The sequence below is a fragment of the Gopherus flavomarginatus genome, chromosome 6 (assembly GCF_025201925.1).
Source record: "Gopherus flavomarginatus isolate rGopFla2 chromosome 6, rGopFla2.mat.asm, whole genome shotgun sequence".
Lineage (NCBI taxonomy): Eukaryota > Metazoa > Chordata > Testudines > Testudinidae > Gopherus > Gopherus flavomarginatus.
Genome location: NC_066622.1, coordinates 125,732,799 through 125,748,600, shown reverse-complemented (window position 1 = coordinate 125,748,600; position 15,802 = coordinate 125,732,799). Strand labels below are relative to the sequence as shown.

General features: G+C 40.7%; 1 protein-coding gene across 1 annotated transcript in view; it reads right to left on the bottom strand.

The window, feature by feature from the left end:
• Positions 1-7,001: 7,001 nt before the first annotated feature.
• The window catches only part of HSPA12A (heat shock protein family A (Hsp70) member 12A), an 83,073-nt gene continuing 74,272 nt past the window's right edge, over positions 7,002-15,802 (bottom strand). Inside the window, exons 10-12 of the mRNA XM_050958989.1 lie at positions 15,102-15,360; positions 13,297-13,400; positions 7,002-11,353 (exon numbers count right to left, since the gene is read on the bottom strand). Coding sequence (XP_050814946.1) covers positions 10,719-11,353; positions 13,297-13,400; positions 15,102-15,360 — 998 coding nt within the window. The 3' untranslated portion in view covers positions 7,002-10,718. The remainder of the gene's footprint in view (positions 11,354-13,296; positions 13,401-15,101; positions 15,361-15,802) is intronic.

Here is a 15,802-nt window from a genome sequence, read left to right as displayed (position 1 = left end):
TTAGATCATGCCTAAGTTCATATTACTTCTGTATTTGCAGTATTTCAAGTATTTCCTACAAGTATAGCTGCAAATATTGCACTGAGGGAACTATCTCTATTTATATACGGCAAAATCAGTAAGGTTTTAAAGGTGATCACTGTGCCTCCACTAGTTTTCTTAATGAAAATCTAGATGCCAGTGACATCTCCACCATGATCAAATTCCTGAGTATAAAATAACCGGAAGAAATTGGACCAACAAACTGCAAAGATGTGCCAGAAAAAAACGATACACCAGGGAAAAGTCGTACATCTTGGGACAGGTGGAATTATACCTGCAATATAGGATCGGTACTGGGACTGGTTCTGTTTAATGTATTTATAAATGATCTGGGAAAGGGGGTAAATAGTGAAGTGGCAAAGTTTGCAGCTGATACTAAATTACTCAAAATAGTTAACTGTGAAGAGTTACAAACAGATGCCACAAAATGGAGCTACTGGGCAACATAATGACATATTAAATTCAATGTTGTAGGTTCAAAACATTGGAAAACATAATCCCTACTCTACATATAAAATGGTGGGTTCTAAATTAGCTGTTACCACTCAAGAGAGAGATCTCGGAGTCACCAGGGATAGTTCTCTCAAAGCACCTGTTCAATGCATAGCAGCTGTCAGAAAAGATAACAGAACCACTAGGAAAAAGATAGATAATAACACAGATAATATTATGCCACTATATAAATCCATGGTACACCCTTACCTTGACAACTGCATGCACTTCTCATCTCCCCATGCCCCAAAGGCTATATTAGAATTGGAAAAGGTATAGAGAAGGGTAACAAAAATGATCAGGCATATGGAACAGCTTCCATATGAGGGGGGATTAAAAAGAGTGGGACTGTTTAGCTTAGAAAAAAGACAACTGAGTGGGGGAATATGATAAAGGTCTATAAAATCATGAATGGTGCAGAGAAAGTGAATAGGAAAGGGTTATTTACCCCTTCAGATAACACAAGAAACAGAGATCACACAATTAAATGAATAGGCAGCAGGTTTAAAATAAGCACAAAGAAATATTTCTTCACACAATGCACAGTCAACCAGTGGAACTCGTTGGCCAAAAGTAAAACTGGATTAAAAAAAAGAATTAGTTAAGTTCATGGAGGATAGATCCATCGATGGCTATTAGCCAGCATGTTCAGAATCACAACCCCATGCTCTGAATGTCTCTGAATCGCCGACTGACTGGACGACAAGGGATGGATCACTCAATAATTGCCCAGTTCTGTTCATTTCTTCCGAAGCATCTGGCACTGGCCACTGTCAGAAGACAGCACACTGGGCTAGAAGGACGAGTGGTCTGACACAGTATGGCCATTCTTACATTCTAACAGTGTGTCTGTAAAATTAACACTGCAAAACAAAAGAAAACACAAAGAGAGCAACAAAGATGACACAAAGATTGGTGATTAAAATGGAAGACGATGGAAGAAGCTAACATGTGACAGCCTTGAAAAGCCAATATCCAAGGCAGGGGAAAGGATATGATCACAAACTTAAAAGTACTGTCAAGGCAATAAAAAATGAAGGAAAGAAACTGCCTGCTGAGAAGCTAGTAGAAAAAGAGCAACCTCAAGGTAAGGAAATTAATGTGTCAGCTACATATTAGGAATAACTGCTTAGCAGTAAGAGCAGTGAGGTCAAGTATAGACTAGAAAACACCAGCCCTGTAGTTACTCGATAAAGGCCAGTTGCTGCCATCCTTATATATGCTCAATAGTACCTTATGCCACAAAGAAGGATGGACGTTGAAGAGAAAAGTCAGGATATAACCCCACCACCAACAGAGTAATTCCCTTAACTACCAGTGTCACGTGCCTGTTCTGGAACAGTGCTGTCCTGAGCATGGAGCTGTATGAGCACATAATGTATGGCATAGACATCAGTGCATACACATTATAAAGACAGACAGGTCTGCTTGTGACTGGTGTATATCAGAAGTAACTTTACTAAAGTCAAACGAAATACTCTGACACTCACATTTTAAGTAAGATCCTATTTGTGTATAGTTCTTGTAATCCCAGGGGTACTTTATAGATTATGCATCTTGGACCCACTGCCATTCTGTCCAACTCTGAGGTGCAGCTCTGGTGCTGCACAGCCACACAACCCAACTCTTGAGGAAGGGAAAGTGAAAGGATCCCAAGGCAGTTTCTGTAAGAGGGTTAAATTTTAATATATTAAAATATTGCCTTTGTTCTTAGGCCCCACCCCACTTTCCCACCTCCGCACCACCTCTTCCCACCCAGTTCCACTCTTTCCCCTGAGCATGCTGCATCCTTTCTCCTTCCTCTCCACCCCCCGCAGCCTCCTCCATGCTGCAAAACAGGTGACTGAGATAGGCGGAAGGCAGGGGGAGCTGCTGATCCTTGGGGCCCACTGGCAGGTGAGAGGTGCTGGAGGGGAGGAGCTGAGGGGGGGCTGATAGTGGGTGCTCAGTACCCACCATTTTTTTCCTGTGTGGCTGCTCCAGCCCTGGAGCACTCATGGAGTCAGCACCTGTGTTCCATTGTAGTGACCCCTATACCTAACATGAAACTGAATTAGATATTGTATTAAATTTCCAGTGGCGTTATAGCCGTGTTGATCCAGGATATTAGAGAGACAAGGTGGATGAGATAATATCTTTTATTGGACCAATTTCTGTTGGTGAGAGAGACAAGCTTTTGAGCTACACAGAGCTCTTTCTCAGGTCTGGGACAGGTAGTCAGCATGTCACTTCTAAATCCAAGGTGGAACAGATTGTTTAGCATAAGGATTTGACATGTTGCAAGAAACCATTCAAGGTAAAGTGGGCAGTTAACACCTCTGCTTAGGACAAAGGAGGGTTAGTGGGTTATAGCTTGTTGTAATGTGTCATATTGTACGAAAATCATTTTGTGCACCTTAGATGAAAAATGTCAAAGTACAAAAACTCATATGAGATAAACTACAGGAGTAATTTATAGAAATAAAAGTTTATAAGACTTAAGAGAGCCTGTATATGTCATCTAGAAAGCCTGCAGCTTTAGGGCCTGATCCTGCAGACATACCTTATCATTATCAGTAGTAGCCTTGTGGTAATGCCTAGGAGTCTTGGCTAGACACGGGCCCCATTGCGCTAAGCATTGTACACACTTACGGTAAATGATAGTCCTTGCCTCAAAGAATTATCAATGGGAGATCTATGCGAGGAATTGTTTGCAGGATCCAGGGTCTTAGCTCAGTCTACAATTTTTAATTTAGGATTTTTCTGTGTAATTAAAATACCCTGTCTGGGACTTTCATTCACACGCCACTAGGGTGCAGGTAAAAATGGCATTATACTTAGGGGGACAAATCTACTTTGAAGAGGTTTTTAAGTATAACACCACCAGGCTTTTAGTTATTTATTTTTAACAACCAGCTAGTACTCTGTGGCTAGTGGTCTCTGGAAGTCAATATTAGCTAGTGTAGTGCTGATTTATGCTGTGGGTATAAAAAGGCTCAGAAAAATTCAGGTGGGCCACAGCTAACAAGTCACAGCTAAGGAGCCCGATAAAAAGCACCAGCTGGAACCAAACATTCACTGCTTGGCGCAATGGCCCACAGGGGAAGTCACTCTGCACTGAAGGGACAGTGGGGCTTTGTTGTTGATTCCCCTGGCAGCACGCATTCACCCAGCCCTGCACTGGAGATATCAAGGCTTCCTGTTGCCGCTAAAGTCCCTGCAAAGCTCCCAGCGACTTAGTGGGAGCAGGCTTGGGCCTCACACTACGGGGGTGGCGGGCAGGGTTGGACTCACAACAGGTACTGGGCTGGGCTTCAGCACTATAGCCAAGGGCCCCTAACCCAGAGCTCTCCCCAGATCCGAAGGCACCAGGTGCCTCCTGCCGCTGGCTGGGCTCCACAGTTGGATGAGCTCAGCCGAGACAGCTGCTACCTGCAGGCCCTGCACCCAGCTAGGGTATTGTGACCTCAGCCAGCCAGGGTGGGATAGCAGGGGCTGGGAGTGAAGCTGTGCTGGGGAGATAACCCAGCAGGGCCTGGTCCCGAGCCCCCGAGAGCAGGGCAGCAACAGAACTAGGTAGCATTTGTGTCTGGGACTGACAATTGTCACTGTAACCCCAAAGAGCGTCTGCTCTCTGCCTGTGACACACCATCACCCTCTCCTCCACTGCTCAACCAATTACACCTGTGCTACACCCCTAGCCAACAACCAATCTGGGCTGCAGTGCACACTCCGCTTACACACAGCCTTTGCTATACCTCTAACGAACATCCAATCCGGGCTACACACCCATCTGCATCCAACAATAGACTATTGCACACTGCATTCACACACAGCCTGTGCTACACCCCCTAACGAACACCCAATTAGCCTACGTACACACCTGCATCATCTGTACTGAACACCCCCTCACAGTCTGTGCACATGGCTTAAAAAGCACCTAATTTGCGCTACATCCACATGCATCCAACAACAGTCTGTATGGTACACCCCACTCACACAGAGCCTGTGCTACACTCTCTAACAAAACCACAACCCTTGGCTATAGTGCTGATGCCCACACACCTGCAGCCATTACTACCACTCACTAACACACCCAGAGTCTGTGCCTACACACACAAATAATTACACTTTCCTTGGTGGTAACCAGGAAGCAAAATATATCCTTCAACTGTGGGGAGGTCATCACACTGTCATTTTAATACATCTCCAATCTGCAATCTGTCTCTTGATTGTTGACCAGAATGCTAGCTTGTGAAATATTATTTTCCAAATGCTGTTTCAAAATAGGGCAGAAATGGTCATTATGGGTGAATTTTGTTAACGAATGGATTATTTTTTCAAATATCTTTACTGTATTTTAATATAGCCGGTGATTATTATTCTACTTGAAGACAGAACTGAGTGAAATGAGTTCTCTTTCTGTGTTATCCACTGTTTCAAAGGTACAGTCCCCCAGTAGAAATATAGAAATGAATTATAGCATAAATATTGCACAGACATAATTCATCTATGTGAAGTGCAGCCTGAAGTGTTGAGAGTCCAACACAGTTATTCAATATATCCTATAAAATGATCTGTTTGAGTTTAAAGAGCTCCACAAGCAAGGTTTAGAACAAATGCTTTGAAGTCCTCCATTCACAAAAGCTTGAATGTCAGCATTTCTGTTTTAAATCTCCATGATCTATCTAATCCTTGTAAATTTTTACATGGACTCCATCACCAAAGCAGGTGACAGTGATTCTATAGAATCATTTAACATTAGTAGATACAATGCTCTCGAATTTACCCCTTTTACAACATTTGTGTGTTTTCTAGATGTGTCGGTGAGGGGCTCTAGAGCGAATACTAAAATAATGGTGGGAAAGGACAACTCTGTCATGTTCCTTTGAGGCAGTGGGAAGCTGAAGCTGAATTATGTACACTGCTTACTAAAGCTGCTTGGGAAATTTTCTATCAGAATGTTTTTTCAATGGAAAATGCAGTTTTCGCAACAGCTAAATTTCCTGTGAGAAAATTCTGATGTGCCTCAAAATATATTTTTCCCTTCGTTTTGATCTGAAATGTTTCAGTTTGTGGAACTAAACAAACATTTAATTTTCAGTCAGTTTGACATTAATCTGCGTGTGCCTCACCTGCTGTGCCTCATGTCCATGCCCACTGACCTCTATGGGCTGAGCTGCCGGGCTGGACTACATCTCCCAAGAGCCCCTAGGTCAGCTGCATCCCCATCCCCATCCCTCAGCATAAGGAGGAGTAAGTAGGCCTGGGGCAAGCTGATGGGGTCAGAGGCAGAAGGCGATATGGTGGAGCTCACACCAGCCTGTTTCTCTGTTGGTGTGAGCTCCATAATGGAGTTTATCCCAGTGGTAGAAGTTAGAATAGTTCACACTAACCCTAATTCGAACCAGAAATGTCGATTTCAGCGCTACTCCCCTCATCGAGGAGGAGTAAAGAAATTGATTTTAAGAGCCCTTTATGTCGAAGTAAATGGCTTTGTTGTGTGGATGGGTGCAGGGTTAATTCGATTTAGCGCTGCTAAATTCGACCTAATCTCGTAGTGTAGACCAGGCCTTAGAATAGCTCCCTGCTGCTCTACCTTCCAGTGGTGTTGGATGGCCAAGGGTAAGGGAGCTACAAACGGGTACCTGCAGCTGCCATTCTCCACTATGTCCGAGCACAACTCAGCCCTAATAGAGAATCAAAAGCTGAATCTTCTGTTATAGGAGTGCTAACTCATTTTTGTCACCTTGTATAAATAGCAAGATTTCAAACTTGTTCTGAAAATACAGCAAAAAAATTCAGATTGGTGCAAAGAAACTTAATATTCAAAATATGTTCTGAGTTCATAAGCCTGAACCAAACCAACAGACCTGAACTTTAGAATACTCAGACTCCAAATCAAGAACCAAATCACAATTTTGCAGCTGGACCCTATCTTTACAATAGTCCAAATCAGAACTGTAGCCACTGAATTTGGGTACAAATACAAATAGATACAAATAGCCACCTAAGTTGGGGGATATTTATAATCCTGATCTGAATTCTGAGGCTTGAGGCCAACTCAAATTAATATCTTGAGGTTGTGTAATTAATGTAACTTAAGATACATAAGCGGTGGCAATGTCGCTTCTCTAACTATGCTGCCAACCATTGCCTAGCTCTCTCTCATTGTTCATAATATCTCTGCAGTATACAAGAGTGTATAATATGCTTATTGGCTTTACAAAGCCATTTATGCCTTAGCTATATCTAACAATGTAGAGAGAGTTGGATCATCTGGCAGGAGCCTCCTAATAATCTATGACGTATGTAAACTATGCCATCTTTGCTCTGTTGCGCACATTAAAAAATAAGCAAATGCAGAAGTATATTTAAATATATGCTAAAATCTGCTACTTTCTAAAAACAGTTGCAATACTTTTTATAACTATTTTTACATTAAAATCAAAGATGAACAGTAATAAAACACTACCACACAAAACCCAGAGCTTTATTGTATTTTATTTGACACTTTTGAAGACACAGGAGTACTCAGGTACAATCCTAACAAGTTGTGAACTGCTCCAAAGGTCGGTGAAATTTGAATTCATCTTGCACAGAGAGGTGAACAAGACCACAATGACTGATATTTTATAATATAGTTTAAGAATACTCCAAGCAGGTGAGTACTGTAATGTTATGCCCAACAACTTTTATGCCATTCATCCATTTAAGCCACTTCGTATTATAAATATGCAGCTTATCTCAGCTATTAAATCTCTGCAATATGTAATTAGGCCTTCTCATAATAATGCATTCAATCTCCTGTATATAAAAATCAGTGTAAGAATACTGATACATGCTGTCTATACCATCACTGTACAGTTATCAGACTCAACCACAGCAAGCTGCTAACTTCCGAACAAGAGCTAAGCAGCTTTAGGTCAAACTCTCAAGTCGTCACCCAAGCAGAACTTCCACTGAAGTCACTGGGAGTTTTTCCTAAGGACTGGAGGGTTTGTTCGCTTAAAATAGCACAATATAGTCTGAAATGCCGTGTTCTGCAGGGAATTTGCTGCAGAATACACTTGAATGTCTATTCCATAAACAACTCAATTAGAAACTTCTGTCCTACTGAAGTTCCTACCAGTTTTACAAGCCTAACAGATGGTTCAATTGATGTTGTTAAAATGGGCTTCCATATGCCACTTCTATTTTGAAGTTGTTTAAAACGGCTACAAACTACAGCATGTAGTTGCAGTGTAATAGTCTACTTCTAATTCTAAAAGGCTACACCTTTTATTTTGGGGTGGGAGGGTCAGGGGAATGAACTGGGGACAGTGCGGTCATTTGCTCAGCAATCTTCAGTTCTGGGAAAATAAGTTTTACAGTGCTCCCACTAGATTGAAAGAGGAAGCTGGAAACTCTTCTCATTTCACAACAACAAAATCTTTTAAAGAATAAAAAGCTTGGATCAAGTTTGAATCTTTTAAAAGGCGAATATAAAATGTGCAAAGAATCACTGCTGTTTAGGAGCTACATTTTTGAGGGGCTGCAGAGCTCCCTTCACTCACTGCCAACATGCTGCAAGCATCACTCAAAAATAAAGGGACAAATTAATCCCTGCTGGATCTCCATTCAGTGAGTATTGCATCCATGTAACAGGGCATTATTAACCTTAATTCTGCGCTGACTTATGGCAAGGTAAATACTTTAATATCAATGGAGTTCTACGGGGTAAAAGTCTATGCAGAATTGGGCCCACATAATTTAACATTGGATGTAAGGATCTTAAACCTGCTTTTCTTTATGCAAGTCATATCTTGGCACTATTAGACAAAGTATTGGGCCACATCCACAACTTGTGCAGGCTGGCATAGCCTGGACCTGTCATGATACACAGCCTTCCCTAGGTAGTTGGGTAAGTACCTATCACAGTATCTGAAGTCTCAGGGCATAAGTTCTATATTTTCACATATTTTACAGGAGAATTCATTTATTATTATGATGCATTCTTGAAAATGAAATGGTGACCATTTGGAAAAAGAAACAAAAACCCCAGCAACTGACTAACATGTCTGTATAGTACGCTCAACTGGTCTGACCTGCATTGCAGGAAGGCTGTTGAGTTCTCTGACACAGCAACACTGCTCTCCCATTATTATAAGATCATCCTTGCACATTCCATATCTTACCATCTTTAAAAGCCTATAATTACAAAAGCTGAGTGAGAAACTGTGTTATCTCCAATTAACAGCTGAATGCAACCAACAGAGGCAAAGAGCATTTTTATACAAGAAAATAGCACTGTAGAAAGAAAGAGTCTGTACAGTATTTAAATATTGTATATACATAAAATTATATTGTTCATAACTCATCTTAAAGGTTCTCTTATTTGTAAACCAGGAAAGGCAACCAAAAGAAATCTTATATTTAACATTTTAAGCAGAGCAAGCAGCAGGAAACAATGCTAGCAAGCAGTTTGTAACTCTATAAGAAATATCTAGCCAGATAATGTGACTAGCATTTTCCAGTCCCTTTTTTATTAAATTCAGTACATTTTTTTCACATTCTACTAGGGAATTCTGCAAGAGAGAGACAAAGAATTCAAGGGCAGAACATAAGGGCCCAATCCTGCACTCTTTTCTTAGGCAAAATCCCAATAGAGCAGTATCTTCAAGTAAGTAGTGCAGAATTGGGGCATAAATTACTCAAGTGATTGATAAAGCTTCCTTTTTCAAAAGTCGTCAGTAATGGCTTCTATGGCTGTAACCTATGCTGAACTAAAGGAAAACGGTTCCACTGAACAATTAACCTTTCAATGTCTTGAAAGTGTAATACATTGCAGCAGGTGAAGGGGCAGCCTTGTTTAAAATAAAAATGCTAAAAGTATTTAAAATATCAGCGTTTTTCAGCTGATGCTACAGTTTTGTCCAGGACCTCAAGATTGGATGGGGGTTTGGATTTGAATCTGAGATTCCCAGTTCATGGGTGATGCAGGGTTCCAGGAGTGGCTCATTTATTGATTTTTATAACATGAAAACTGCCCTGTCTGGAGCTGCGGTGCTCCAGATGTGTGAGTGTTAGAAAACATCTCAGTAAAGCAGTACCATTTGGAAAGCATGGTGATGCCACAGGCAGTACTGTATTGTGCCTGCATTACAGACAGACCCCTGATCATGCATTGTACTCTGGTATCTTGCTGGTGCTCATTGCTGAACTGGGGCTTTTGTCTTCTGTCTCCCACATTACTTACTGCCTGTGCAGCACACCTCCAAAATATATTTTGTTCAACTGAAATGTTTACTTTAAAATTTATAATATTATTGATCCAGAAAACTTCACCTTTTTCACTTGTATTCACTTCTGGGGAAGTCCTCAACTGAGCACTCTTCCAAAATGACAAAACAGTGGATTAACTTGTCAAAAAATGTAATCAGAGATTTCAGATTAATACTGATAAAAAAAAACCCTAAAATGGAAAGTTTCTTTGTTATCAGAGAATTTTCAAATCTAAACCAGGGTAACAGTTAACTTTTATATAAATATGAGCTTTAGAAATAAAGGCAGACATTTTCAAACAGGAGGACTTAATGTTAGGCTCCTAAATACATAGGCAGGCACCTAACACAGAAGAGCCCCGATTTTTCCCAACTGGTGAGTATTGTCCATTCCTAGTGAAGTCAGTGGGAGATGTGGATGGTCAGCATCTTTGAAAATCAGGTCTTTATTCTTTATGTGTCTAAACACAGATTTAGAAGCCTAACTTTAGGCATCCAGATTTGGAAAACTTGGCCAAAATATCTAAAACAAATGAACACTGTCAAAAAGTGATGTGTTCTCATAGTCAGAAGACAGTGCTGATCAAATAACCAATTCTCACATCAATCCTGTAAGTAAATTTTTGCAACCATCTGGGAATCTTCAGCTTAATCTTTAGCACGTGACAACAGATTGTACTATTTAATAGAGGTGGGATTTTCAAATGCATCTAAGTGATTTAGGAACATTGACTTTCAATGAGACTTGTGCTCATAACTCTTTTAGGACTTTTGAAGATCTCACTAGATCGTTTAAGAGGAAAATAAACCTTGATATCTCTCTACCTATTGGCTGTTCTCATCTAGCCTGCTGAAATTCAAGTGGATTGCGTCATATATGAAAGTCAAAAAATGGAACATTGAAATAAGAGTTTCGTAGATGGACTATGGTGAGAGGGACTTTTAGTAATTTAAGAAATCAATACCAGCTTTGACGCTCTTAGAAGTGGCAACATCAATGGCCATGGCTTTAATCTCAGTGTCCCCAAACTGCATTAGTGTTTTGATCTCCCTCCGAGTTGGCACCAAAGTATCAGTTCCTGTGAGATCCAGACGAAGAGTGCCACACTTTTTCACTCCAGGCTCGGTGATGAAACCGACATTATCTTGCTCCGAGCTGTAGATATTGATCACTATTACTAACTGGGAGGGCTTGGCAGGTGTGTAACTGCGCGACACTGTTTCTCCAAGAGCTACAGATTGGTCGGCTGAGATAAATTTGTCAAAGACGTCAGTGCACCATCGTGTGCCGTCTTTAACCAGCAGCTTCTCTGGCGGGTGCTTTCCTTCCACGAATCGATTCAGGACACCCACCCCATAGGTCAGAGGGGAACGTCGCACTTTGATGACAGCAGGGTCTAAGCCAAAAAGGACGGCGCCTTTGAGGATAGTGAGGCCCACATCCTGAGGAATGATGATTCGACATTTTGAACCGAAAGCATTCTGGACAGCTTGTTGGAGTAAAGGGGCTTCGGCAAATCCACCCACCAGGAACAGAAACTTGACATTGGTTACTTCTGGCTTTTCAAACAGATCACCTAAACAGAGAGACAAAGCCTGCTCAGCTAGGAAAACTTCCTGATGGCAAAACCCATTAGACCAGGGGTAGGCAACCTATGGCATGGATGCCAAAGGCGGCATGCAAGCTGATTTTCAGTGGCACTCACATTGCTCGGGTCCTGGCCACCAGTCTGGGGGGCTCTGCATTTTAATTTAATTTTAAATGAAACTTCTTAAACATGTTAAAAACCTTATTTACTTTACATACAACAATAGTTTAGTTATATATTATAGACTTATAGAAAGAGACCTTCTAAAAATGTTAAAATGTGTTACTGGCACGCGAAACCTTAAATTAGAGTGAATAAATGAAGACTCGGCACACCACTTCTGAAAGGTTGCCAACCCCTGCATTAGACTGTGGAATAATCTTGCAAGAGATATGCTGGGCGCCCCATAACAAATATCCATGCATAGGACCAGAAAGAAGGGACATGTCTGGAATGGCTCCATGAACTCCGTGACACTTCCAAAGTGTCTTTTGTTCTGAAAGAGTCTATTGTTTTGAGAGAGAAATATCCTGTATTTAACATGGAGGATGTGCCTGAAGGGGCATAGGCCTCAAAACAGAAGAAAAGGTTGAAGTAGTAGAGATACTAGATACATATTTTAAAACTTATTTTTATCTTCAGCCAGATTTTATTTATTTATTTTTGCTAGATGAAAGCGGGCACATTTCTGTGCAAACCAATCCAAAAGCCAGTCTGGAGGCAGAGAGGGAAGCCGTCTAGATGAATATTCCACATGAGCTTCTGATATACAAGACAGCAGCCAGGTATTCTCAGGCAAAACTGATTAATGCTCACTTTATTACATTACATATAATCATCCAATTTTAAAATATTAATACTTCTGATTCTGCCATCTCAACCGAAATGTATTCCACCTGCAAAATAATACCTTCTTAAATTCTTCTTACATATGTTCTCTCTTTACTTTAACCCTTGTTCTCTAGTTCTGGTCTCTTCAAAACACTCATATCGATTAAGTTTAATGTTATAGTTACCTGTACCTAGTTTAAATGCTTCAATCACGCTGCTTCAATTATTTGTCAAAACAAAATAATCTTAGTTCTCTCATTTTCTATTCATATATAAACTATTTTGTTGCATTTATATTAGTTGTCTTATTATGCTGTGCTCTAATATAATTATACAATTTTTCATATAGGATGCCCCAAATTGGACACTATATTCTAGATATAAACAATCCAGTATTGTGTACAGTGTTAAAATAATATTCTCATGCTTATTATACATAATATACTCCAGTTGATACAAGCCTAATAATCTTATGTTGGATTGAGAATTTAGACATGGGGTTTCTCAATCTGGCCACATCATCTTCCACTACTATAGTAACACATCCAATTATGTTTAAACCAAGCTTGGAATTATTTTTACCCAGATGCATCACTTATTATTTGTTTATTGTCGGTGGTAAAATTGAACTGGACAGAACAATGAAGAATATTTTGTGGGGGACAGTCCTGCATTGGCACAGAAATGAACTAGATGTCCTAATATGTCTGTCTGTCTTTCTTTAGACAAGATCCAAATTAATGAGAAAGACAGAAAGAAAGAAAGGGGATGTTGACTATTAATTAGATTTCAATCGTCTAATGACTTGTATTCCTGAAAGCTCAAGAGGAAATAAAGTTTATGCAGCTTTAGTACTGATTGCCTGGTCAACAGCTACAGAATAGCCAGAAATATCTATTAAGATACTAGGTGACTTGGAGCAACCCTGATGGTCAGTTTTTGGGTGATTTGGGGGAATTAAATTTTTCACCCACCATTCATGGGGTCAAATTACTCCATTAAACATAATTCCCAGTTTTGGGGCTGTGATAGATGGGTATTTGGATAAATCATACTTCAGTTTACGTCCACTCAGAAACTCTTGACACCTTGATACATACTAAGATGTTGAATGATCTGGTCAATTGTGGGTTTGAAAAGGGCATTCATTGCATCTGGACTCATCCTTAGCATTCCTTGGGAGGACCACTTGACAAAATCCACACTGCAACAAAAGAGCAAAGGAGGCTGTTAAAATGAGTAATTTTAAGAGTAAATCGGTCCTTGAGCTGAAGGACATGGCTGGTAAGAAATTCACAGATTTACAGCCTCTGTGTTAAGCATGTCACTTGCAGCAGGTAAAATGGCCAGTCCCTGTCCACCTGCATACTTGAGTGTGCCTCCCACCAGCAATAATGCCTTCTGTTTAATTGTGGTTTTCCTGGCCTGACTGCCTCTCAGCAGCATCACTAAAGTTCAGAGTTCTACTGAAACATTTTATGTTCCCTCCAATGTCAGCTCATCTGAAACAAAGCTAATGCATCCCTCAGAAGGAAATGATCCTTTCAGTGCAAGTAGCAGGAGATCTTAAGGCCACTGCAAGCACGCAAAGAAGATTAACAGGCTTGGGAACTCTAGGGACATAAATAAGAGCACCACACGTGCATGGCAATTCCGTTCTGAGCAGTGTGCTGTGAAGTGCAGGCAAAATGGCAAGGAAATGTTTGAAAACAGGAATAGGTTATTCCACTGCTGACTCCCTTACATGAGCTGGTCACAGCTGGGTAATTTTCTCCTTTTCATTCACATATATTTAAGCAATTTTCATCCCCCTCTCATTGCCCTCTCCATTTCTTTGGCATTTATATTACTTCCAAAACGCACCACTATGAATGATTCATGGGAGGGAAAAAGGGTTTGTAGTAAGTAGAAAGTTACATTTTTTTAAGTGTCTAAGCCCCATTTTCTAAAGTGGTTTTGGTTTAGGATAGGATTTAGGCTCCTAAATCATTTAGGTGGTTTTGAAAATTTTACTCAAAAGTCTAGGAATAAGGAGGCATGGGGGTTCCAGTCAGCCACATAATTCCCCTGTGACCTTTGGCAAGTCACTTAACCTCTCTGAACCTCATTTTCTCTATCTCTATCTGCAAAATGGGGACCCCAATTTAAATAAATAATTGACAAATAAAAAATAAAACACCCAAACAATTCTAATTGATTTGGAAAAAAATAACACAGAATGCTTCTTGGAAGGCAGAGAGTTGCATGGGAATGTTATGAATATGGATGGGGTTGTGCGAAAGGAAGTAAGAGTGCAGGTGTGTTCATGTACAGAATGCGACAGATTCTTGGACTCAACTTTATCTGCTTTGCACTGCTGTCCAGAATTCCTCCAACAGCCAGCTGTGCACCACTGGCTCCTGCAAGCCACTGTATGAAGGGCATGTCAAGGGTGGAACCCTCCGTGGAACTGCTACAGTTGTGTAGGCTGCTTTCAATTACACCAGAAGCTCTTGTGGCTTCTGGTCAGCCCAGAATCAGATAAGTGGGAAGGTGACTCTTAGTGGCACTGAATATAAACTCAGTGCAGTGAAGAATCTAGCCCTACACATATAGCCAGAAAAACAAGAGACTGTCTCAATGTGGAACCTTAGGAAATGGTGCCATATAAATGAAGATGGTCTAGTGGAATTCGCGGAAAGAAGTCTACAGTAAGATGCAAGTGTTATGGAGAAAACTCTTAAGAAAAACTAGAATATAACTTTCTTTTCTGGTAACTGTATCTGAGGCAGTATGATTTTCCCATCATTTGATTACATTTTCTCACTACAATCTATTATGCTACCTGCTATTAGGATAGTTTGTTATTCTTTCCAGCAGTTGAGTAGTTAATTATGAATCTATCTAGGTTCAATCGCCTACTTACTTGCTTTTCCTTAAGGCGTGTTCCACGCTGTGACCTCGAAACTTCTTATAATAGTCAATGAAGGAGAAAGGCAGAGTGATATTCAGTGGATTAGTTCTGTCTGGGGCCGCTGCCCTTTTACGGGACTCAAATGCTATCATCAGATCCACCCAAGCAGCAGGACGCTTGATTTTAAATTGTTCAATGAAATCCTCTCCAAATATTTTACACAGGAGTTTTTCAAACTCATAGTCAACGCCTACAGAACCATATGGCCCACCTGTTTTAGAAACAAAACATAATATTAACATAGTATATTGCTCACTAGAACTTGAGCCCATCATATACAAATCCAGATCATACTGACATAGCTTAGTGGATGAAAATGCAATGACCAGAGCATGATAAGCGTATTTTCACTGTCAGGGAAAGGACTAAAATTACTGATGGTTCCATCTTGTACATGAGGAGATCAAGACGGAGCTTGTGTTCATGAATAGGTTGCCCTGCTGCACAGAGAAAGACATATGCTGGGTTCCTCTGTGGTGGCACTGGCGTCACCAAGGATGATAGTTCAGGAATCATTTAGAAGAAGACCAACCCAGGATTTCATGGGTTCTGTGACAACTAAGGAATTGTCTCAGGTGGCTAATGGCAAAGCTCACAAGGCAAAGCTCAACTGGATCTGGAGTTGGGGGTGGGAATGTACTTTGGGGAGTTGA